General features: G+C 43.3%; 2 protein-coding genes across 4 annotated transcripts; one reads left to right on the top strand and one right to left on the bottom strand.

Moving 5' to 3' along the window:
• The first annotated feature begins 52 nt into the window (after window positions 1-52).
• Window positions 53-10399, top strand: CXH12orf43 (chromosome X C12orf43 homolog). The gene is made up of 6 exons (XM_060785203.2): window positions 53-487; window positions 2300-2336; window positions 2438-2536; window positions 4930-5009; window positions 5695-5791; window positions 10187-10399. The coding sequence occupies exons 1-6, from the start codon at window positions 79-81 to the stop codon at window positions 10374-10376; spliced, it is 912 nt and encodes a 303-aa protein (XP_060641186.2). The 5' UTR covers window positions 53-78; the 3' UTR covers window positions 10377-10399.
• Window positions 10396-24399, bottom strand: HNF1A (HNF1 homeobox A). Of its 3 annotated transcripts, XM_067473345.1 has the most exons (11): window positions 23991-24062; window positions 23188-23234; window positions 17829-18028; window positions 17550-17739; window positions 15823-16043; window positions 15513-15721; window positions 14854-15037; window positions 12957-13103; window positions 12742-12839; window positions 12527-12650; window positions 10396-10487 (listed from the first exon to the last, which is right to left on the bottom strand). In XM_067473345.1, exons 3-11 carry the CDS (start codon window positions 18001-18003, stop codon window positions 10414-10416), a joined length of 1422 nt encoding a protein of 473 aa, XP_067329446.1. In that variant the 5' UTR covers window positions 18004-18028; window positions 23188-23234; window positions 23991-24062; the 3' UTR covers window positions 10396-10413. The 3 variants fall into 3 exon arrangements, with proteins under 3 accessions (XP_067329446.1, XP_067329445.1, XP_067329447.1); XM_067473344.1 differs by lacking the exon at window positions 23188-23234 and having other exon boundaries at window positions 23991-24399; XM_067473346.1 differs by lacking the exons at window positions 23188-23234; window positions 23991-24062 and adding an exon at window positions 23693-23730.
• Between the last annotated feature and the right edge of the window lie 959 nt (window positions 24400-25358).

Below are 25358 nucleotides of genomic sequence, written 5' to 3' on the forward strand. Positions count from 1 at the left end.
CTACGGCACCCGTGCGCGCCCTGAAAATGGTTCCGCCACTTCCGCGCAGGCGCACTCGCTTGAGAGGAAGCCGACCGAATGCCTGTTTTCGCGCGGACGGATGCGCATTCGTCTCCGGCCGTTGACTTTGGCTGGTCGTTTCGACGCATGCGTACTTATCTCCCTCCGTTGCCTTTGTTTTGTTGTCTCTACGCATGCGCACGCTGGTTTTTTTTTTTTTTGCGCCGACGCATGCGCACTCCGTTTTTCTGCCTCGGTCTGGAAAGGGTTGCCTCGCTTTCCCATCCCCGCGCATGCGCTTACTGCTCTGGAAGGCAAACTTATCGGCGCATGCGTACTTCGCCTGGCTTTCTCCTAATGGCGGCGATTGGGAAGAATGGTCTCAATATTGCCAGCAGCAGCAGCGACGAAGACGAAGCAGAGGTCTTGCAGCGTGTCCGTGAAGCCGCCTGGGACCCTCCCCGCGGAGGCTTGGAAGCCTCGGCCGGTAAGGCGACAAGGAAAGCCCGCAGGCTTCAAAAGCGGCCTACTCGCAGGCACGAGGGCGCATCCGGACTCCAACTCCCAGAAGCCTCTTCCCTCGCGGCCAATGGCAAAGTCTTTCGGGAGTTGGAGTCCGTACCTGCCGGAAAGGCCTCTGGGGATTGGTCTTCTCCAGGAATCACGTGATTATGCTGCTAGAAGCCTTTTCGAAGGAGGCTGCAGGAAACACAAAGATTTATAGATATAGCTATAAATATAAATATTTAATAAAATATAATAATAATAATAATAATAATAATCATATAGTAATAATTAAACTATACAATAAAGATAAAAGTAATAAAATATATAATATTAATATAAGATAATATAATCATCATTATACTATATTATAATGATAAACATAGAATGATACTATATAGTATCACATAATTATAATTAAACTATATAATAAAGATAAAATATAATAAAAGAATATAATAAAATGATTATACTATCAAGCAAAAAGTGGGTGCTAGAAACAATACCATACGAAAGCTGACTGGCACAACGTGGGGATCACAACCAGACACAGTGAAGACATCTGCCCTTGCACTATGCTACTCTGCTGCTGAGTGTGCATGCCCAGTGTGGAACGCATTTCACCATGCTAAAACAGTGGATGTGGCTCTTAATGAGACATGCCGCATCATCACAGGGTGCCTGCACCCTACACCACTGGAGAAATTACACTGTTTAGCCGGTACTGCACCACCTGACATCCCTCGGGGAGTAGCAGCCAATAGTGAAAGGACCAAGGCAGTGACATGTCTAGCTCATCCCTTGTTTGGGTATCAGCCAGCACGTCAACGCCTTAAATCAAGAAATAGTTTTCTAAGATCTACAGAGACACTCGCTGGAACAAGCGAGAGTCCAGAAGTGGCAGGCTCAAACCCAGAACCTCAACCAATGGCTGATACCAGATGAGAGACTCCCCCCTGGGCACACAGAAGACTGGGCAACTTGGAAGGCGCTGAACAGACTGCACTCTGGTACCACGAGATGCAGAGCCAACCTTAAGAAATGGGGCTACAAAGTGGAATCCACGACATGTGAGTGCGGAGAAGAGCAAACCACTGACCACCTGCAGCAATGCAACCTGAGCCTTGCCACATGCACAATGGAGGACCTTCTTGCAGCAACACCAGAAGCACTCCAAATGGCCAGATACTGGTCAAAGGACATTTAATCAACTACCAAGCTTGCAAACTTAGTGTTTTTTTTAATCTGTTTGTTTGTTTTGTTCTGTTAGAAATGTAATACAATGGTCTGGTTGCCCCTGACATGATAAATAAATATTATACTATAAGGTAAAGGTTTTTCCGTGACATTAAGTCCAGTCATGTCTGACTCTGAGGTGTGGTGCTCATCTCCATTTCTAATCCAAAGAGCCGGTGTTGTCCATAGACACCTCCAAGGTCATGTGGCCAGCATGACTACACGGAACACCGTTACCTTCTCGCTGGACCTGTTGATCTACTCACATTTGCATGTTTTCGAACTGCTAGGTTGGCAGAAGCTAGGGCTGACAGTGGAAGCTCATGACGCTGCCCGGAATCGAACCTGCGACCTTTCGGTCAACAAACTCAGCAGCTCAGCGCATTAACCCACTGCACCACCGGGGGCTCCGATTATACTATAATAAAATATAATATGTAAGAATGTAATAATAATTAAACTATATAATAATGATAAAATATAATAATATGATATATATGATATAATAATCATGCTATAAATTTCTCAAAATATTAAATATTTTATTTCATTTTTTTAGCCGAGAAGCTGCTTCTCTCAGACAAACCAAGCCTCAGGTATTTTTATATTAACATTAATAACAATAATTATAATTATTTGTTTCTATTTTTTCCTGATTTTATGACAAATTAATTCATTTTTCCCTATCTGTGGATAGAACAAAAGCCGGCCATAATGAGGAAGATGCAAATGAGTTACAAACAACTGCCGGATTCAAGGCACATGTGGCCAAGAAACTGGGAGCCATCTTGGACAGGTACATATTATTATTATTATTATTATTATTATTATATTGTTATTGTACTCTAATATCCTAGAATGTTTCATATCTCATTATATTTCATTGATTATTAAATGTATTATTTGTATGTCATTATATTCTAAAATATAATTATTTATATTATATTTTAATACAAACATTATATTTAATATAAAAAGTATAATATATTCAATATATTTATATATTTATATAATGTTTATTTCTTTTATATTAATTATATAATATACATATTATATTTTATATAAAATTATATTTAATATATTGTTATTGTGATTATTGTATTATTGTTATTATTATTGTATTATTATTATTATTATTATTAATATTTATTTATTACTAGCTGTCCCTGGCCACGCGTTGCTGTGACCCAGTCTGGTTAAATGGAAAAGAAAGAAAAGAGAAAGTGCAGGTTTTTAATATATTTAATTTCACAATTCTTGTGGATATACAATATTTGTTGTTGTTCCATTGTCTGCGCAGATACATTTATTTATTTATTTACGACATTTATATGCTGCCCTTCTCACCCCGAAGGTGACTCAGAGCAGTTTACAAGTTATATGTACATACACTATATTATATTATTAGCATAGCACAATATTAGTATTATATATTACTATATTGTACTATACTGTAATAGTATTAAAGGTTGTCCCCTGACATTAAGTCCAGTCATGTCTGACTCAAGGATGTGGTGCTCATCTCCATTTCTAAGTCGAAGAGTCAGCGTTGTCCATAGACACCTCCAAGATCATGTGGCCAGCATGACTGCATGGAGCGCCATTACTTTCCCACCGGAGCGGTATCTATTGATCTACTCACATTTGCATGTTTTCGAACTGCTAGGTTGGCAGAAGCTGGGACTGATAGCGGAAGCTCATGCCGCTCCCCAGAATCGAACCTGCGACCAGGGGCTCCATGTAATAGTATTACATTAATAATAAAAACTAATAATATATTAATAGTATTAATAATATAGAGATTGTCTGGTTTGCTGATTCTAGAACACCAACATATAATTGTCCATGTAAGAAGCAATCCGTGCCTAGATCTGAACCGCACATTTCTAAAGATTGGCCCTGAGCTTTGATGTTGGTGATTGCAAATGCCAATCGAATTGGGAATTGCAATCTCTTAAATTGAAATGGCATATCTGTTGGAATCATAGGAATGTGAGGAATGAGGACATCTTCAACACAGAATATCGAGGTAGATAATCCAGAATGTGTGCTTTGTACTGGATTATATGTCAGTGTGTACTTAGGGCCTTCCTTACAGCCATAGAACCCAGAACATCAAGTTAGATCATCCACAATGTCTGCTTTGAACTGGGTTATTTGAGTCCAGACTGCCATATGACACAGTTCAATGTGGATCGTATACAGCTGTGTGGAAGGAGCCTAAAGAAAGACACAAGGTGCCCAAAGTAGCCCCAATGAAGTAAATAATAAACATACAGCAGCATTCTGGAGGGTGGGGGTGGCATTGGAGGAAGGGAAGGGGGAGGATGGCCCGACCCTCTCAGAGGAGACAATGATTGACAGTGAGAGCTTTCTTAAAGGGAGGGCCATTGAAGTTAGGGAAATCCAACGGAGGGGGCATGATGCACATGCCCGTGCAGCCAAATAAACACACAGAGCCCAAGAGGCGAGACCTGCCTTACCTAGCCAAAGAGGCCTGGCTGAGTGGGTGCGTGGCCGAGGCGCACTCCCTCTCCCTCGGGCACAACTTCGGACTGAGGCAGAGAAGCAGCATTGGGGGGGGGGGGAGGTGAAGGCTTGCCCCCGCCGCCCACCCCCATGCAATCCCGTGCCCTTCAGGGCAGAGTGAGCAGCGCCGAAGCAAAGAAGGACAACAATAAACTGTACTCAGAAAACAAATGCTTTGGTAAATGACACATCTCAATTCCAATGCATTTAAATCAAAATGAAACTAAATCAAAATCTATTAAAATTCAATGCCGCAATGCATTCAGAAAGATTGAAATGGAATCGTAAAATGTGTAGTATAGCATGAGTTGCTTTGACATCCAGCAGATGGCACTGTTTTTGAATTTTTTTTTGTGACAGTTGTGACATCTAAATAATAGTAGGTATGTGAAAACATAAAACACGTGCCTATTCAAATGCTATGTTGTGTCAAAATTTCAAAGCAATCGGTGAAGTATTTTGGGAGATTTAAGGTTTTGAACAAATGGACATTTACATTTTTATTTATATGGATTTTATAATATATTATTGTCATAACCATTATATTATAACATTATATCCTAGGATGTTTCGTATTCCTAGGTCCTCCAAGGGGGTCTGTATTAAGAGGATGTATTATTAATTTAATATGCGCATAATTAAGAATAATTTCCTCAACAGTTCTGTGATGATTTGGAATCATCCGTCAGGAACCATACAGGAAAAGAAGGAAGAGGAAGTAGCAGATCCGCCCGATGATGGTAAGCCCCTTCCTTGATTTTTATATATATGTGTGTGTGTGTATATAATATCCAAGTAGCAACAGTAAGAACAGAACAACAGACTGGTTCAAGATTGGGAAAGGAGTACAGCAAGACTGTATCCTCTCACCCAACCTATCCAATTTGTATGCAAAATACACCTTGCGATGTGCGGGGTTTGAGGAATCCAAAGCTGGAATTAAAATGGCTGGAAGAAACATTAACAACCTTAGATATGCAGATGATGTCACTTTGATGGCCGAAAGCAGGAGGAGCTGAGGAGCCTTCTAACCAAGGTGAAGAAAAAAGGGCAAAAGCTGGGTTGCAGTTAAACATCAAAAAAACCAAGGTGATGGCAGCCAGACTGATGGATAACTGGGAAATAAAGGGAGAAAACGTGGAGGCAGTGACAGACTTTGTATTTCTAGGTGCAAAGATTACTGCAGATGCAGACGGCAGCCAGTAAATCAGAAGACGTTTACTTAATGAAATATAATAATAAAGAGATGTAATAATAAATAAAAATAAAATATAAACAAAATCTAATAGTAATCTATAATAAAGAAATATGAATAAAAATATATGATAACATATAAATAATTATATAAAATAATATATAACATATAATAATATAATTTTTAAAATAATATATATGTAAATTGTGATGCCATGTCTTCTTCCATAGGGTTCCGCCTCTTCTCCTCGTCACTTCCAGAAAATTCCGAAAAACCCGAATCATTGCCTTCCATTAGAAGGAAGAAGAGACGGTATTCCTCCTCCAGGTGAATTATATTATTAATGTTATTATGATAATTACTATATTATAATATAAAATAATACAATAATATATTGTATCAATATATTATTATATTATGTGGTATATTATATACCACCCAGAAACCCAGCCAGTATTACCAATTGCCCATGTTGGTTCTGTGTGCCAAGTTTGGTCCCGATCCATCATTGGCTGGGAGTTCTCTCTGCATAAGGGTGAACTACAACTCACAGATTCCCAGGGCAATCACCCCCAAACCCTGCCAGTATGCACAGTTGCCCATGTTGGGTCTGTGTACCAAGTTTGGTCCAGGGCTGTCATTTGTGGGGGTCGTTTTTTCCTAATTTCCTTTCTAATTCTTCATTGGGCATGTTCAAAAGGTACATTTGTGGTGTCGTTTTGAAATTTGTGTTTAACATCTTTTCAAGAATCTGTTTCCAGTAGTTGTTTACTTTGCTGCAAGTCCACCATGTGTGGTAAAATGTACCTTTTTCTTTCCCACATTTCCAACATTTCTCGGTATACATCTTGACTAGTCTTTCTGGAGGGAGGTACCATTTTGCATTTTGTAAACATTTTCTTTTAGATTTTGAGATGCAGTGTATTTCATTCTTCTCTTCCATGTCTTTTCCCATTGGGTCATTTTTATCTCTTGGCCTATGTTTTGAGCCCATCTAATCATCAAGTCTTTTACTACTTCTTCTTCCATGTGCCAAGTCAGAAGGTTTTTGAATATGTATAAGTCCTTTTGGTTTCTGGAATTATTATTGTATTATATTATTACTAGTAATATACTATTATTACTAGCTGTACCCGCCACGCGTTGCTGTGGCCAACCTTCCCTCACTCTTTCTCTCCTTTTTTTCTTTCTCTACTTCCTTCCCCTCTTTTCTTTCCTTCTCTCGTTCCTTCCTTCTCTTCCTCTTCCCTTCCTTCCCCCTTTTCTTTCCCTTCTTCTTCCTCCCCGTTCTTCCTTCTCTACCTATTCTTGGACTGCAACTCCCAGCAGTCCACCTGATTGATCTATCTACCTGTCTAATCTCTCTATCTGGAGGATTGCTGGAAGTTGCAGTCCAGGAATAGGAAACTGGAAATATGCAGGAATTGGGATTCTCAAAGAAATCCAAGGAGAAGAAAGCTTGCAGCTTGGGAGCAGTGCATTTGGATCAGCCTCCTCTCCTAAAGGGCCTGGTCCTAGGGGATTATGGGAGCTGTAGTCCGGAAGAGAGTGTGAATATGCTATTGTGTGTGTGGGGTTTTTTTTTTTTTTTTTTTGGCCAGGGGAGTCATTTTTGCGCATGTGCTGTAGCATCTTTTTGTTTTTTTGGCTTTTTAAGTCCCTTCTGCTGTGTTTTTCAGTGTTTTTATGAGTGATGGTCACTCATTGGCCTGATAGGTGTATTGTGTCCAAATTTGGTGTCAACTCGTCCAGTGGTTTTTGAGTTATGTTAATCCCACAAACTAACATTACATTTTTATTTATATAGACTAGCTGTACCCACCACACGTTGCTGTGGCCAACCTTCCCTCCCTCTTTCTCTCTCACCTTCCTTCCCTCCCTCGTTCCTTCATTCCTTCCTTTTTTTTCCTTTCCTTCTTTTTTTCCTCCCTCGCTCCCCCTTTTCTTTTCTTTTTCTTCTTTCTCTCCTTTCTTCCTTCTCTACCTCTTTCCTTCCTTCCTTTGCTCTTTGCTTCCATCCTTCCTTCTCTCTTTCCAGCTTTCTTTCCCGCCCTCTTTCTTTCTTTTCTTCTTTTCCTCTTTCCTTTCTTCGCTTCTCTACCTCTTGCCTGGGCACCGGCAGGAAGGGAGCCTTGTAGCCCTCAGCCTTGCTGGGCCAGGCGCGGGGCAGGCGGGATGCGCTGTTTGAGGCAGGCCTCGCTTATCCAGTGCCGCCCCTTCTTCTCTCTGCCATGGCTGTGGGGCACCTTCCCGCCTGTTTGCCAGCTGGGCACGCTGGCGGTGTCCTATGAAAGGCACCCTGCGGTTGCGGCAGAAAGAAGGGGCCAATGCTGGGTGAGCAAGGCCCACCTCGAAAAATGCCTGCCAGACCCAGCAAGGCTGAGGGCTGCAAAACTCCCTTCATGTCAGTGCCCAAACAAGAGAAGGCGAAGTCTGACAAACAGCGCCCGCATGGAGCAGCCACCTGCCCCTGCCTCACCGGGGAAAAAGAAGGAGGAGGGGTCCCTGTTTGGTGGGGCCAATAGGGGACAGAGACTAGGAGGGAGGTAAGGAGGGCCCATGTTAGGCCCCGGCGAGGCAGAGGAGGGTAGATCCAAAAGCACGGCTCGATGCTGTGAGATCCTGGCGGGGCACCAGTCCTCCTCGGCAGAGACTGCTTCAGCAAGGCCGCATGAAAGTGCAGCTCCCAAGACCCCATTGCATTGAGTTACAAGTGGGGCCAAACTGCATCCGTTCTACTGTGTGTGTCTGAGCCGCAGCCTGAACCCATGGCTAAGCCTCACTCAGTGCCAGCAGGGATTGCCAGCTTGCAATGGATAGTTGGTGCATTGTTTTTCCTTTGCAGGGGGCGGGGGTGGGCATTCATGCATGCGCTGTTACATACTCTTGGTTTTGGGGGGTTTTAAGTTCTTCCGGTTATTTTTTTTTTGTCTTTTTGAGTGAAGGACATACATTGGTTTAGTTGGTATATTGTGTCCAAATTTGAAGTCCATTCGTCCAATGGATCTGGCCAGGGTGGTCCATGCCTTAGTCACCTCGATTGGATTACTGTAGTGCATTGGGTTCTTGCTGTTGTGTAATATTGTATACTGTGCTCTTTTGTTTTGAATTGTATATTGTTGACTGTTTTTATCCTGTTGTAAACCGCGTTGAGTCGCCGGTTAGGCTGAGAAACGGCGGTATACAAGTAAAGTAAAGTAAAGTAAATAAATAAATAAATAAATAAATACTGTAATGCACTCTATGTGGGGCTGGCCTTGAAAATGGTCCGGAAATTTCAGTTGGTCCAACGGGCAGCGGCCAGGTTGTTAACTGGGGCTCCTTACAGGGAGCAGTCAACCCGCCTGTTTAAGGAGCTCCATTGGCTGCCGTTCATTTTCCGGTCCCAATTCAAGGTGCAGGTTCTTACCTACAAAGCCCTGAATGGTTTGGGATCTGCCTACCTGCGTGGCTGCATTTCTGTGTACGAACCCATACGATCTCTTCGATCATCTGGAGAGGCCCTACTCGCACTCCCACCTGCTTCGCAAGCACGATTGGTGGGAACAAGGGAGAGGGCCTTCTCGGTGGTGGCCCCCCGACTCTGCAACTCACTCCCCAAGGATATCAGGCACGCCCCGACTTTGGCAATTTTTAGGAGGAGCTTGAAAACGTGGTTGTTCCAGTGTGCCTTCCCAGAATAAGGAAACTCCCAGCAATATGTCCCTAATTGCACCTTATTAGTGATCTAGAACTGTCTGTACGCCCCATTCTTTTCCAAAATTCTATCCTAGTTATATTTCACCTGGTCTTGTCCAGCATTATTTTTAAAATTTTAACTATTACATTTGGCCCAGCCATTGGTTTTTAAATGTTATTGTGTTATTGTCTATGTTTACTGCCAATTTTTTGTTTGTGAGCTTTATTTTATTGTTTTGTATTACTGCTGCTGTTGTTTTTTTGCTGATGTATTGTGAGCTCGGCCTCACTGAGTCCCTTGGGGAGATGGTAGTGGGGTATAAATAAAGTTTTATTATTATTATCAAATCAAATCAAATCATTTATTTCGGTCATTGACCAGCACAGGAAATAGAGTCACATTTTCATACAAACTTGGTATGTTTGGTACATTAAAAATATAAATATAACTACTGAAGCACAATATGGGTGAGGGAGCGGAGGGGAAACAGGGTAAAAACATACAATGCCCAGATCCATCACCAAATTGTAGATTCAGAGAAGAAGATTACTGGGCACACAGTTAACTTTTGGGACTAGTCATTCCCTGACAGATTTTATATGCTGATGGACAGAACTTTGCAACATTGTAGGTTGTACCTGAATTAATATCTGCAAGTAGCAGGGAGGTATAAAATTGTCCTGAATGGCCTGGGTGCTTGTAACAGAGGTAAGATAAGCCTGGCACGGATATCCCTGTATCCCGAGGAGGATTGTCTTCCAAGATTATGTATTATTATTATTATTATTGAGAACATTACATTTTTATTTATACATATTGTTATGTAATGAATGGCTGGCTGGCTTTTCCCTCAGGGAGTCTTGGTGGTGGCCACCTTGGAAGTAATGCCTTGGGGATGGCCATCTTGGGTAGTCTGGCTCAATTTGAGGGCCTTGGGGCAACCAAAGAAATGCCTTGGGGCAGCCATCTTGGAATTAATGGCTCAGTGGAAGGCCTTGGGGGCGGCCATCGTTGCCTGATTTTCTGTTGAACTTTCCCTGCAGTTCTTCTTCGGAGGAATGGCGGCGTTGCCAGGAGGCGGCCATGACGGCGGCAGACATCTTGAAAGGGAGTGGAGCACAAAAGGGCGGAGAGGTCGAGGCTTCTGCCGTGACTGACAGGGGCCCGGCAAACATTTTGCGGAAGAAGAAGAAAAAGAAGAGAAAACAAGATGGAGACCAACATAATGTATAAATAAATTGTGGATTAAAAATGAATTCAAATATATTTATTATTGCGTGGAAATGAACGTCTCAATTCCTGATTCGGGGCTTTGATACAAGACCAAACTTCCGGAAGATGATACTACAAGAGAATAGAAAAAAAAAGAATATATTTATTATTAGTAGAATTCAATTAAATTATTTATTTAATATTATTTTTATTTTATTTAAAATATTATATTTTATTTATTTTATTTAATATTAATATTTTTAAATTTATCTATTCTTATTCAATTAAATTATTTTATTTAATATTAGTATTTCATTTTGTTTAAAAATATTGAATTTTATTTATTTTATGTAATAGTATTTTGAAATATTGAATTTTATTTATTTTATTTAATATTTTATTTTATTTTGAAAAATTATTCAATTAAATGGACTCCACCATAGTAAATATATTATAATCAATATTAGAAGTTAAATATTGTAATATATAAATTACAATCAATATTATAATATAAAATCATAAATATAATTAACGTGTTATAATAAATGTAATATTATAAATATGTAATATTTATTCATCATTATATGGATATGACTGCAGTGTTGGGGTGTGGCCACAAGGGGGCGAGGAAGTTGCAGCTGATAAATATATATAATTAATATTATAAGTTTATTAATAAATACTCTAATATAAATAGAAGCCATATTATAATCATAATAAGTATAATATTAAAATATAATGAATAGTATAATATTTAAATATAATGAATATAATATGAAATAATATAATATTAAAACATAATATAAAATTACAAATATATTGTAATATAATATCATTATCACCTATATATATGACTACATTGCTGATATGTGGCCACAAGAGGGGAGCACAGAGGTGGGCAGGATGAGCTGATAGGTATAGCTATAATAAATATTTTATAAATAGATGGATATATTTTAATAAAGTTTATTAATATAATGTAATAAATACTCTAATATTATGAATATATTAGAATACATATTTTAAGATTATAAATATAAGCAATAAAGCATAAATATAATCAATATTGTATAATATTGATAAATATATTATTATAAATATTATAAATATAAAATAATATAAATATATAATATTATAAATATATTTATTCATTATATATACGGTTGCAGAGGCCAGATGTGGCCACGAGATAGGAGGGAGGAGCGAATCGATATATGAGAGTTATCTGGAAATTAAGGTTACAAGGCAGGTAGCTCTTGCAGGCAATTTTCTCTGGGGAAGTTGGTATCACTGCTGTGTAGCGGGAAGCCAGTGGAAGTGAATGAGCAGTGCCAGTCGTTAGTAGCTCATCAAATGGCGTTGTGAAGGTTAGAGATGAGCATCTTCATTCCGTTTTCTTTTTCCCCCCAAGTGCGAAGTTCACATCACACTGTAATATGCTACCTAAATGCTAATGGCATGAACACTGCTGCAATTCATAGAAAATAGTTTCAGTTTATGAAGAGGACGTAATGTCAAGACAGCATGTGAGCAAATGGGTATGGAATATATTGTGAGACCATGAAGAAACTTCGCAGAGCCGTCCAAAACAAATGTAGTGGGATTCTGATGGCGGGCGTCTGTCTCCATGACAATGCACGTCCGCACACCACTCATGCAACACAGAGATGTTGACATCATTTGGTTGGGATGTTTTAAGCCACCCCTCTCACAGCCCCGATCTCGCACCCAGAGACTCATCTGTTCACTCAATTGAAGGAACACCTTGGTGGAAAACACTTTTTCGATGACAACAGAGTGAAAATTGAAGTGATGAACTGGCTGAAAAAGGTGGAGGGAAACTTCTATGGCACAGGCATCAAAAACCCGTCCCACAGATGACAAAACGTATTGAACTGAATGGTGATTATGTGGAAAAATAATGTAATACCTATGCTACAATCCGTATAAGTTTTATTAAAATATATTCATTCTTTGTATTTAAAAAAAATCTTGTAACCTTACTTTCCGGATAACCCACATATATACATATATGTATATATGGATGTAGTGCTGAGATGTGGTCACAAGAGGGCAGCATATAGAAATGAACTAATAGACATATATGGGTGCAATGCCCTGATGTGGCCACAAGGGGAGCAGCATAGGGATGGGAGGGAGGAGTGGCTGACCTGCAGGGCTGGAACTAAGCCGCTGCCCCGCCTGCAGGTGGGAAATGGCCACCTCAGGGCCTTGCAAGTGGACGGTGGATGCTTGACCAGTCGCGGTGTGGATCTCCGGGTCAGAGGTGAAAACCTAGGTCAAAGGGGAGAGAGCATTGTATCATTCCTGGAATGACCTCCCCCTGCGTTTGTTGCATCTCATGTGCTTGTGTAGCCCGCCTTACCTGTTTGGCTGGGGTCAAAGGGCTGAGGCTGGATGTGTCAGTCAGTAGGAAGCTGGTGTGGGCGTACGGGGCCACTTCCTGTTTGTGGCCGTAGAGCGCTATGAGGGGAACAACAGGAAATGAAGACAACGGGATGACTTGTTGCCCGAAGGTCACGACTCCCCATTTGACCGGCCCCCATTTTGCCCAAAAGTCATGTCGCAACTCCCACTAACCATGAGAGGCCATGAAGGGGCTCTGGACCTGTTGCTGGTATGACGGGTGGAGCTGCGGGGAGAACTGGACTGGTTGGAGAGTGGTCAAGCTGCTGCCCATACTGTTGAGGACGGCCGGGACGTTCTGGGCTTGAGTGGAGGCCAGGCCTGGAAGGGAGGGAGGCAATGCACGAGGACAGAAAGTCACCCCCTCCCCATGGAGGTCACCATTACAGAGACAGGAAGTCGTTTCCTCCCTGCTGAGGTAGCCATTAGAGAGACAGGAAGTCTGCCTCTCCATGCAAAGGCACAATTGAGAAGGACAGGGTCAGCCCCTCCCTGAGGAGGTCACCATTACAGAGACAGGGAGTCCACCTCTATATGCAAAGCTACAACTGAACGATGTTGGAGACACAGGAAGTCAGCCACTCCCTGCGGAGGACAGCATTAGAGAGACAGGAAGTCAGCTCCTCCCTGCAGAGGACACCATAAGAGAGACAGGAAGTCCACCTCTTCACGCGGAGGTCACCATTAGAGAGTCACAAAGGACTACCACCTCACCCGCCTCATAGGAAACCTGCTACAAAACAGGAGCTCTTTTGTTGAGTTCCAGGGCCAGAGAAGCAGATGGCGGAGACAGAAGAACGGCCTGCCTCAGGGGAGCGTGCTTGCTCCATCCATGTTCAACATCTACACAAATGACCAGCCACTGCCAGAAGGGACAGAGAGTTTCATCTATGCTGATGATCGTGCCATTACTGCTCAAGCAGGGAGCTTTGAGATGGTAGAACAGAAGCTCTCCGAAGCTCTAGGTGCTCTTACTGCCTATTACAGGGAAAACTAGCTGATCCCTAACCCATCTAAAACACAGACATGTGCTTTTCATCTCAAGAACAGACAAGCATCCCGAGATCTGAGGATCACCTGGGAAGGAATCCCACTGGAGCATTGCAGCACACCCAAATACCTGGGAGTCACCCTGGACTGTGCTCTGACCTACAAGAAGCACTGCCTGAACAAGCAAAAAGTGGGTGCTAGAAACAATATCATACGAAAGCTGACTGGCACAACCTTGGGATCACAACCAGACACACTGAAGACATCTGCCCTTGCGCTATGCTACTCTGCTGCTGAGTATGCATGCCCAGTGTGGAATGCATCTCACCACACTAAAACAGTGGATGTGGCTCTTAATGAGACATGCCGCATTATCATGGGGTGTCTGCGCCCTACACCACAGGAGAAATTACACTGATTAGCTGGTATTGCACCACCTGACATCTGCAGGGAAGTAGCAGCCAATAGTGAAAGGACCAAGGCAGAGACATCTCCAGTGTATCCCGTTTGGGTATCAGCCAGCACGTCAACGACTTAAATCTAGAAATAGTTTTCTAAAATCTACAGAGACACTCGCTGGAACACCTCAGCAAGCCAGAGTCCAAAAGTGGCAGGCTCAAACCCAGAACCTCAACCAATGGCTGATACCAAATGAGAGACTCCCCCCTGGGCACACAGAAGACTGGGCAACTTGGAAGGCGCTGAACAGACCGCTCTGGCACCACGAGATGCAGAGCCAACCTCAAGAAATGGGGCCACAAAGTTGAATCCATGACATGCGAGTGTGGAGAAGAGCAAACCACTGATCACCTGCTGCAATGCAACCTGAGCCCCGCCACATGCACAATGGAGGACCTTCTTGCAGCAACACCAGAAGCACTCCAAGTGGCCAGATACTGGTCAAAGGACATTTAATCAACTACCAAACTTGCAAATTTTGTGTTTTGTCTGTTTGTTTGTTTGTTTGTTTTGTTCTGTTAGAAATGTAATACAATTGACTGGTTGCCCTGACACGACAAATAAAACCATTAGAGAGACAGGAAGCCAGTCTCTCCTTGTGCCCTTGGACTTCTGGACTCACCAATGACAAGTGTGGAGCCCCCAGCATTGGCAAAGGAGGAGGGGTCGCTGGTGCCAATGGCCATGACCCCCGAAAGGGAGGCCATGATGAGGTTTTGAGTCTGTGGACTGAGGGCTCTGGGCTCCAGGCCGTGCAGGGCGGTCAGCGTGCTCACCGGGGGGAGGGGACCTCCGGGCACCGAGATCTACAGGGTGGGAAAAGCAGAAGGGCAATGGTCAGAGTTGGGTTAGAGCTAGAAGTGGGTTGGATTAGGGTGAGATGTTTAGGGTTACAGTTGGGCTAGTGCTAGAAGTGAGTTGGAGTTAGAGTGAGGGCTGGAGGTGGGTTAGGATTAGAGGCAGAATCAGGGTTAGAATAAAGATAGAGTTGGATTGGAGTTAGACCTATAAGTGGGTTGATGGTAGAATGTGTGTTTGTCTTGGGGTTAGAGGTGGACTAGGGTTATGGTCACAGATAAAGGTGGGTTAGAGATGGGTTAGGGTTGGATTAGGGTTAGAGTTCAGTTCAGAGTCAGGTAAGAGAAAGAAGTAGCTTAAATCTGGCTTAGATTGGGTTTGGGTTAGAGCTATTGGTTTAGAGTTATGGTCAATGTTGGGTTAGGGTTAGAACTACGGCCGTGTCAGGGGGGTCGGATCTACTTCCTCCCTGATCTGACTCACCATCTTGACCTCGGGGGCTGACCCAGAAGTGGGTGAGCAGAGACCGGAGGGGGAAGAGACCTGGTGGATGGCAGTGTGGGCGTCCACGGTAGCACCATTCCCTGCTTGAGGGTTGGAGGACAAGGAGTCGGTCTCACTGACAACAACAGGCTGCGGGTGGTACCTCAGGCCTGCGTCGGCGAATGGGACGTTCTGTTGATGTTGTTGTTCTAGAAACACAGACAATACAAGGCTCCGTCTGGTGAGTCCATCCCGGGAAGGAAGGCCCTTCAGAACCTCATTAGTGGATTGGGGATGGGGCGGGGCTTACCGTGGACTTTGCTTGGGGAGAGCGGGGGCCCATCGCCAGAGGTCAAGTGGGAGGTGGGCCCCGCCTGCGGCCCTCCATAGCCATCCAGGGCGAGCTTGTGCCGGAAGGCCTCCTCTTTCCTTCGGTTGGCGAACCAATTGTAGACCCGGACCTCCGTCACCAGGTTGGAGCCCAGCCCTTGGGCCTGGGACGGGGAGACTCCCCGCTGGAGGCACTCTGCTCTGCCAGGAAAGGCCAGGGGTCGGTCAGGAGAGAGAGGGGGGAGGAGGAGGGAAGACCCTGAAGATGGATTACCCCAAAGTGGAAAGGACCCCAGAAGGGAAAGACCCCAGAGATAGGTGGCCCCAATGGTGGAGAACTCTAAAGACAGAATATAACAAAGAAGGATGACCCCAAGGATGGAAACCTCTAAAAATGGATGCTCCAAAGGAGGACCCCGGAGGTAGAAGACCCCAAAGGAGGGAGGACCCAAGAAGGGGAAGACCCCAAAGACAGACAACCACAAGGGTGGACAACTCTGAAGGTGGACAACCTCAAGACTGGACAACTCTAAAGATGAATTATTCAAAGGAGGAGGACCTCAAAGGAGAACCCTGGAGGTGGAAGATCCTAAAGATGGATGGCGCCAAGAATGGATGACCCCAAGGTTGGACAGCTCTAAAGATGGACGACCCCAAGGATGGAGACCTCAAAGAACAAATAACCCCAAAAGAGGACCCTAGAGGTGAAAGACCCCAAAGACAGAAACCTCTAAAGATAGATGACCTCAAAGGACCCCAAAAATGGACAACTTAAGGATGGACGGCCTGAAGGTGGTGGACCCAAAGGAGGTCCACCACCTGGAAGACACCAAAGATGGACAACCCCAAGGTTGGACAACTCTAAAGATGGCCAGCCTAAAGGTGGTCGACCCAACAAAGGAGCCTGGGAGTGGAAGACCGCAAAGATGGATGTCCCCAAGGGTGGACAACTCTAAAGATCAATGACCCCAGAGGAGGCCCCCAAGGATGGACAACTCTGAAGGTGGATGGCCTGAAAGTGACTGATCCAAAAAAGGACCACCCCAAAGGAGGAGTACCCCAGAAGTGGAAGGCCCCAGAGATGAACAACCCCAAGGGTGGACAACTCTAAAGACGGACAACCCCAAAGAAGGACACCAAGGATGGACAACTCTAAGTATGGAAAGCCTGAAGGTGGTGGACCCAAAGGAGGACCTTGGAAGTGAAAGACCCCAAGGGTGGACAACTCTAAAAATGGACAATCCAAAATACAGAAATCCCCAAGAGTGGAGACCTCTAAAGATGGACAATTACAAAGGAGGACCTTGAGGCTGGACAACTCTGAAGGTTGATGGCCAGAAGGTTGTGGACCCAAAAAAGGGCAACCCAAAAGGAGGATCTCAGAGGTGGATGACCCCGAGAGGAAGTCCCACCCCCCAAAAGTGGATGACCTTCCAGCTGGATTATCCCAAAGGTCAACCCTGGGGGTGGACCCGAAGAGTGGATAACCCCAAAGATGGGTGATCTCATGTTGGATGACCCCGAAGGTGGATGGCCTCAAAAAGAAGTCAGCAATGAAAGTGGCCCATCAGAAGGCTGGACGACCCTGATGGAAGGTGATCCAAAGGGTGGATGACCCCAAGTGTTGACCCCAGTAGCAGTCTCCCAAGATGTACATATCTGAAGACAGACGACCCCAAAGATTAATGCCCCCACTTCCGCACTCACCTGTTGCACTCGTCCACCAGGGCTTCGCGTTCCTCCTTGCTGGGGTTCTTCTGCCTCTCGTAGGCCTGGAAGAGGATCTGCTGGGAGGCGGGCCCCCACTTGAAGCGGTTCCTGCGGCCCTTCTTGGCCGGGAGCTCCTCCCCCGCAGCCTCCTCATCTGTGGCCAGGTCTTGGGCGGCGTGTGTGAACTCTGGGGGAAGGAGGCCGGGAGCAGAGGTCACCCAGTTAGGGTCACCCATCCTCTCCAAATAGCAGAAGGGGACAAGGGGCTGTACTCACGTTGGGCGACTTCCTGCTGCTTCCGGACGTACCAGGCGTAGAGGGCAGCGCGCTTCTGGGTCTTCATAGGGGTGCCTTTGTTGAGGTGCTGCGAGAGGTGAGACTGGTTTAGGCCCGTGGTGTCCACCACCTCCCGCTGAGGGATGTTATGCTGCTGCAAATAGGACTTCACCATCTTGGCCACCCGCCAGGGGTCCTCTCTGAGGAAGGAAAAGAGGGACACAGAACAAATCCTATGAAGGAGGAATGGTTCTGAGGATGGATGACCCCCCAAAAGGGGGCAAATCTCACAATGGACAAGCCACAGGTGACCCCAAAGGTGGGCGACCCATGGTCGAGACCAAGGATGGATGATGCCAAAAGGACATGAATGTAGACAACCCTAAAGTTGATGACCCTGAAGGTGAATGACCCCAAGGATGGATGGCCCATGGATGAGACCAGGGATGGATGACCCCGAAGGTGGATAATAATAATAATAATAATAATAATAATAATAATAATAATAATCTTTATTAATACCCTGCCACCATCTCCCGGAGGGACTCGGGGCGGCCCACAAAGCACTCAAGGTGCAAACACACAAAATAAAAAAGGTGTAAAGACAATCACACAAAAGCAATAAGAACCAACATAAACCCCAAAAATGATTGTTATACGGATGTTTAATGATTAATGTTACAATTATTTTTAATTGCCCTATACTTGTTTGTGATGCTTTGTATTGATGTAGTTCACCGCCTTGAGTCGCCTGAGGGCTGAGAAAAGCAGTATATAAATAAAGGAAGTAAGTAAGTAAATAAATAAATAAACATCATAAACTCCCCCAGGTTGAGATCAATAAAATGCAGCAATACCTGTAGATGTAAAACAATCAATATAAGTCATAAAGTGCACGGTGAAATAAACTCTAGGTTCTCGAATATCTTCATTAAGGGTTTCTAAACATAGTCAAAGGCTTGTCGAAAAAGCCATGCCTTCAATTGTGTACATAAAGGCTTGGAGAGTGTAGACTAGCCTGATCTCCCTTGGGAGGGCATTCCAAAGCTGGGGATCACCACCAAGAAGGCCCTCTCTCTCGTCCTCACCAACCATGCTTGAGACAGAGGTGGGACCGAGAGGAGAGCCTCACCAGTAGATCTCAGAGCCCGCGCAGATGACCCCAAAGATAGATGACCCTGAAGGTGGTTGACTCATGGACGAGACCAAGGATGGATGACCCCAAAGATGGATGACCCTGAAGGTGGATGACCCCAAGAATGAATGACCCATGGATGACACCAGGGATGGAGGACCCCAAAAGTGGATGACCCTGGAGGAGGACACCTCTGAGAATGGACTACCCATGAGTGAGACCAAGGATGCACAATCAAGAAGGTGGATGATCCTGAAGGTGGATGACCCCAAGGATGGAGGACCCATAGATGAGATCAAGGATGGAAAACCCTGAAGATGGATGACCTCAAGGATGGATGGCCCTGAAGGTGGATGACCCTAAGCATGGATGGCCCATGGATGAGACCAGGGATGGATGAACCCAAAGGTGGATTATACTGAAGGTGGATGACTCAAAGGATAGATGACCCCAAATGGATTATTCCAAAGAAGGATGACCCTGAAAGTGGATGACCCCAAGGATGGATGACCCATGGATGAGACCAAGGATGGATGACTCCAAAGGTGGATAAACCTGAAGGTGGATAACCCCAAGGATATATGACACCAAGGATGGATAATCCATGGATGAGAACAAGAATAGAAAACCCTGAAGGCGGATGGCCACAAGGATGGATGACCCATGAGTGAGACCAAGGATGGATGACCTTGTTGTTGTTGTTTATTCGTTCAGTCACTTCTGAATCTTTGTGATCTCACGGACTAGCCCACGCCAGAGCTCCCTGTCGGCCGTCACCACCCCCAGCTCCTTCAGAGTCAAGCCAGTCACTTCAAGAATACCATCCATCCATCTTGCCCTTGGTCGGCCCCACTTTCTTTTTCCTTCCATTTTCCCCAGCATCGTTGTTTTCTCTAAGCTTTCCTGTCTTCTCATTATGTGGCCAAAGTACTTCATCTTTGCCTCTACTATCCTTCCCTACAGTGAGCAGTCAGGCTTTATTTTCTGAAGTATGGACTGGTTGGATCTTCTTGCGGTCCAAGGCACTCTCAGAATTTTCCTCCAACACCACAGTTCAAAAGTGTCTATCTTCCTTCTCTCAGCCTTCCTTATGGTCCAGCTCTCACATCCATAGGTTACTACAGGAATTACCATTGCTCTGACTATGTGGATCTTTGTTGCCAGTGTGATGTCTCCACTCTTCACTGTTTTATTCAGATTGGTCATTGCTGTCCTCCCAAGAAGGAATCTTGCTTTTTTGTTTTTTTATGTTTAACTGCAACCCAGCTCTTGCCCTTTCTTTTTCACCTTGGTTAGAAGGCTCCTCAGCTCCTCGCTTTCGGCCATCAAAGTGGTATCATCCACATATCTAAGGTTGTTAATGTTCCTTCCAGCAATTTTAACTCCTGCCTTGGATTCATCAAGCCCTGCACACCACATGATGTGTTCAGCATACAAATTGAATAGGTCAGGTGAGAGTATACAACCCTGCTGTACGCCTTTCCCAATCTTGAACCAGTCTGTTGTTCCATGGTTAGTTCTTACTGTTGCTACTTGGTCCTTATAGAGATTCCTCAGGAGACAGACAAGGTGATTTGGTCTGCCCAGACCACAAAGAACTTGCCACAGTTTATTATGATCCACACAGTCAAAGGCTTTAGATTACAATAAAACAGAAATAGATGTTTTTTTCTGAAATTCCCTGCCTTTCTCCATTATCCAGCGGATATTGGCAATTTGGTCTCTCGTTCCTCTGCCTTTTCTACACCCAGCTTGTACATCTGGCAACTCTCCCTCCATGTCTTGCTGGAGTCTTCCTTGAAGGGTCTTGAGCATTTCCTTACTGGCATGAGAAATAAGGGCCACTGTATGAAAGTTTGAGCAGTCTTTAGCATTTCCCTTTTTTGGTAGGGGGATATAAGTTGATTGTTTTCCAGTCTGATGGTCATTCTTGTGTTTTCCATATTTGCTGGCATATGGCATGCATCACCTTGACAGCATCATCTTTCAGGATTTTTAACAGTTCAGATGGGATCCCGTCATCTCCTGCTGCCTTGTTGTTAGCAATGCTTCTTAAGACCCATTCAACCTCACTCCTCAGGATGTCTGGTTCTAATTCACTCACCACACCATCAAAAGTATCCTCGAAATTATTATCCTTCCTATACAGATCTTCTGTATAGTCTCACCACCTTCTCTTGATCTCTTCAGCTTCTGTTAGGACCTTGCCATCTTTGTTTCTTATCATGCCCATTTTCTCCTGAAATTATCTCCAATGTTTCTAATTTTCTGGAAGAGGCAGCGATCCTTTGCTGGAGGACCCTGAAGGTGGATGATCCCAAAGATAGATGAACCTGAAGGTGGATGACCCCAAGGATGTATGATCCATGGGTGAGACTAAGGATAGAGCATGCCAAAGGTGGATGACCCCAGAAGTGGATGACCCCAAGAATGGGTGATTAATGAAAGAGACCATGGGTGGATGACCCTAAAGGTGGGTGACCCCAAGAATGGATGACCCTAAGGATGGATGACCCTGAAGGTGGATGGCTCCAAGAATGGATGACCCATGGTGAGCCCAAGGATGGAGGACTCCAAAAGTGGATGACCCCAAGGGTGGGTGATTCATGCAAGAGACCAAGGATGGATGGCCCCAAGGATGGATCACCCATGGACAAGACCAAGTATGGAAAACCCCGAAGGTGGATGACCCATGGATGAGGCTAAATATGGAAGACCCCAAAGATGGATGACACCCAGGATGGTGGATGATCCTGAAGATGGATGACCAAGGATGGATGACACCAAGATGGATGACCCCGAAGGTGGATGACCTGAAGGATGGGTGATCCTGAAGGAGGACCACCTTGAGAATGTATCACCATGGACGTTACCAAGGATGGATGACCTCAAAAATGGATGACCCCAAGGATGGATGTGCAAAAGACAAAGAGTATACAGTGAAAAGACAATGCAGAGCAGAAGAGAAAGCTGGCCAAAGAAGGCTCTCCATGGACAGTTCCTGGGAAAAATTGAGAGCCAAACTGACAAAGAAAAAACATGGCTGTGCCTCACAAATGGAACTTGGAAAAAGGAGTCGGAGGGCCTGATTCTGGCACCCCAAAAATAAGCCATTTGAACCAATGCCATCAAAGCCAGAATTGAAAAGTCAATGACAGATCCCAAATGTAGACTCTGCAAGGGAGCGGATGAAACAATAGATCACATCCTCAGCTGCTGCAAGAAGATTGTGCAGAAAGACTACAACTGGTGGGATCACAAGCCTGAAAAAGTTACAGAAAATGAACACATCAAACTACTCTGGGACGTCTGAATTCAGACTGACAGAGTTTTGGAGCACAATACTCCTGACCTCACAATCGTCTATGTTGCAATCCCAGGCGACAGCAGGATTGAAGGGAAACAACTGGAAAAGCTGACACAATATGAGGATTTAAAAATCGAACTGCAAAGACTTTGGCACAAGCCAATCAAGGTGGTCCCAGTGGTGATCGGCACACTGGGTGCCGTGCCTAAAGACCTTGGCCTGCACTTAAACACAACCGGCGCTGACAAAATCACCATCTCACAACCTCACAATCTCTTAGGAAGCTTGCCATAGATGCAGGCGAAATGTCAGGAGAGAATGCTTCTAGAACATGGCCATATAGCCCGAAAAACAACCCAAAATCACCGTCAGCTGCAAAAGGCCACCCTACTCGGATCCTCATGCATTATTCGCCAATACATCACACAGTCCTAGACACTTGGGAAGTGTCCGACATGTGATCCAGTACAACAGCCAGCAGAGTGATCTGCTTGCTGCGTACTAATCTTGATGTGTTTCAAATAATAATAATAATAATAATAATAATCACATCCTTACTGTAGGAGCGTGTCGACGATGGCCTTCCATATCACAATATAATACGAAATATAATCTAATAATAAATATACTAACTATAATATAATATAACGATATACTAAATATATTAAATATAAATAATACTAACAATATGATACCTTAGTCAATAACAATAATAGTAATAATAATAATCACATCCTTACTGTAGGAGCGTGTCAACGATGGCCTTCTATATCATAATATAATAATAAATATAATATAATAATAAATATACTAACTATAATATAACGATATACTAAATATATTAAATATAAATAATACTAACAATATGATACCATACTCAATAATAATAATAATAATAATAATAATCTCATCCTTACTGTAGGAGGGTGTCGACAATTGCCTTCTGCTGCGTGGCCTGGTGGGGCTGATGATACAATATGATACCATGCTCAATAATAATAATAATAATAATAATAATAATAATAATAATAATCACATCCTTACTGTAGGAGCGTGTTGACGATGGCCTTCTATATCATAATATAATAAGAAATATAATCTAATAATAAATATCCTAACTATAATGAAATATAACAATATACTAAATATATAAATATATTAAATATAAATAATACTAACAATATGATACCATACTCAATAATAATAATAATAATAATAATAATAATCACATCCTTACTGTAGGAGCGTGTCGGCGATGGCCTTCTATATCATAACATAATAAGAAATATAATCTAATAATAAATATACTAACTATAATATAATATAACGATATACTAAATATATTAAATATAAATAATAATAATATGATACCATACTCATTAATAATAATAATAATAATAATAATAATAATACCATCCTTACTGTAGGAGGGTGTCGACAACGGCCTTCCGCTGCGTGGCCTGGTGGCGCTGATGATACAATATGATACCATACTCAATAATAATAATAATAATAATAATAATAATAATCACATCCTTACCGTAGGAGCGTGTCGGCGATGGCCTTCTATATCACAATATAATATAATAATGAATATACTAACTATAATATAATGATATACTAAGTATATTAAATATAAATAATACTAACAATATGCTGCCATACTCAATAATAATAATAATAATAATAATATTAATAATAATAATAATCCCATCCTTACTGTAGGAGGGTGTCGACAACGGCCTTCTGCTGGGCGGCCTGGTGTGGGCTGAGCCTCTCCAGCTGCTTCCTTAAGGGGGCCTCCTCCAGGAGGTGGTCTTCTTCCTCTTCCTCTTCCTGGTCTTCCTGTTCCTCCTGTTCTTCCTCCTCTTCCTCTTCCCCTGCATTGACCCCTGATCCCAGGGCCGCCACCAGGGCCTCCTTGCTGACCCCCGACCCCAGCAGCGCCCCCAGCAGCTCTCCTTGCAGCTGGCTCAAGCGGGACACCATCCTCACATAGAGATTAATATAATATATGATATCTCTCTCTCTCTCTATTCCTTCTTCTTCTTCTTCTTCGTTCCTTTCTTGTTTACATTGGAGCGACGAGGCGCATTGTATTGACCTGCGCAGCACCGCTCAGCAAACTCAATGGACTTTGGACCTTTTCGTTACTGTTGCGCAAAGGAAGGAAGGACAGAGGGAGGGAAAGGAAGGAAGGAATCGTTGCATATATATATATATATATATATATATAGTAATATTTGTAATATATAATAATATTTATAATATATTATTATATAGCATAATATGTATATAATATAAAATAGATATAGTATGTAAATAGAATATAATATTTCTAATAGAATAGATTTATAATATATAATAACATAAATAGATTTATAATATAATATATAATATATAATACAATAATGTATGTTTATATATATATATATATATGTCTGTGTGTGTGTGTATGTATGTATGTAATGTTCGTTTGTGGGATTAACAGAACTCAAAAACCACTGGACGAATTGACACCAAATTTGGACACAAGACACCTAACAACCCAATGTATGTCCTTCACTCATTTTGTCATTTGGGATTTGTAGTTGCTGGGATTTATAGTTCACCTACAATCAAAGAACATTCTGAACTCCACCGACAATAGAATTGAACCAAACTTGGCCCACAGTTCTCCCATGACCAACAGAAAATACTGGAAGGGTTGGTGGGCAGTGTCTTTTGGTTTTGGAGTTGTAGTTCACCTACATCCAGAGAGTGTTGTGGACTCAAAATGTGATGGATCTGGACCAAATTCTACATGAAGATTCAATATGCCCAAATGTGAACACTGGTGGAGTTTGGGGAAAATAGACCTTGATATTTGGGAGTTGTAGTTGCTGGGATTTATAGTTCACCTGCAATCAAAGAGCATTCTGAACCCCACCAAGAATGGAATTGAACCAAACTTGGTCCACAGTTCTCCCATGACCAACAGAAAATACTGGAAGGGTTGGTGAGCAGTGTCCTTTGGTTTTGGAGTTGTAGTTCACCTACATCCAGAGAGCGTTGTGGACTCAAACAATGATGGATCTGTACCAAACTC

The sequence above is a fragment of the Anolis sagrei genome, chromosome X (assembly GCF_037176765.1).
Source record: "Anolis sagrei isolate rAnoSag1 chromosome X, rAnoSag1.mat, whole genome shotgun sequence".
NCBI lineage: Eukaryota > Metazoa > Chordata > Lepidosauria > Squamata > Dactyloidae > Anolis > Anolis sagrei.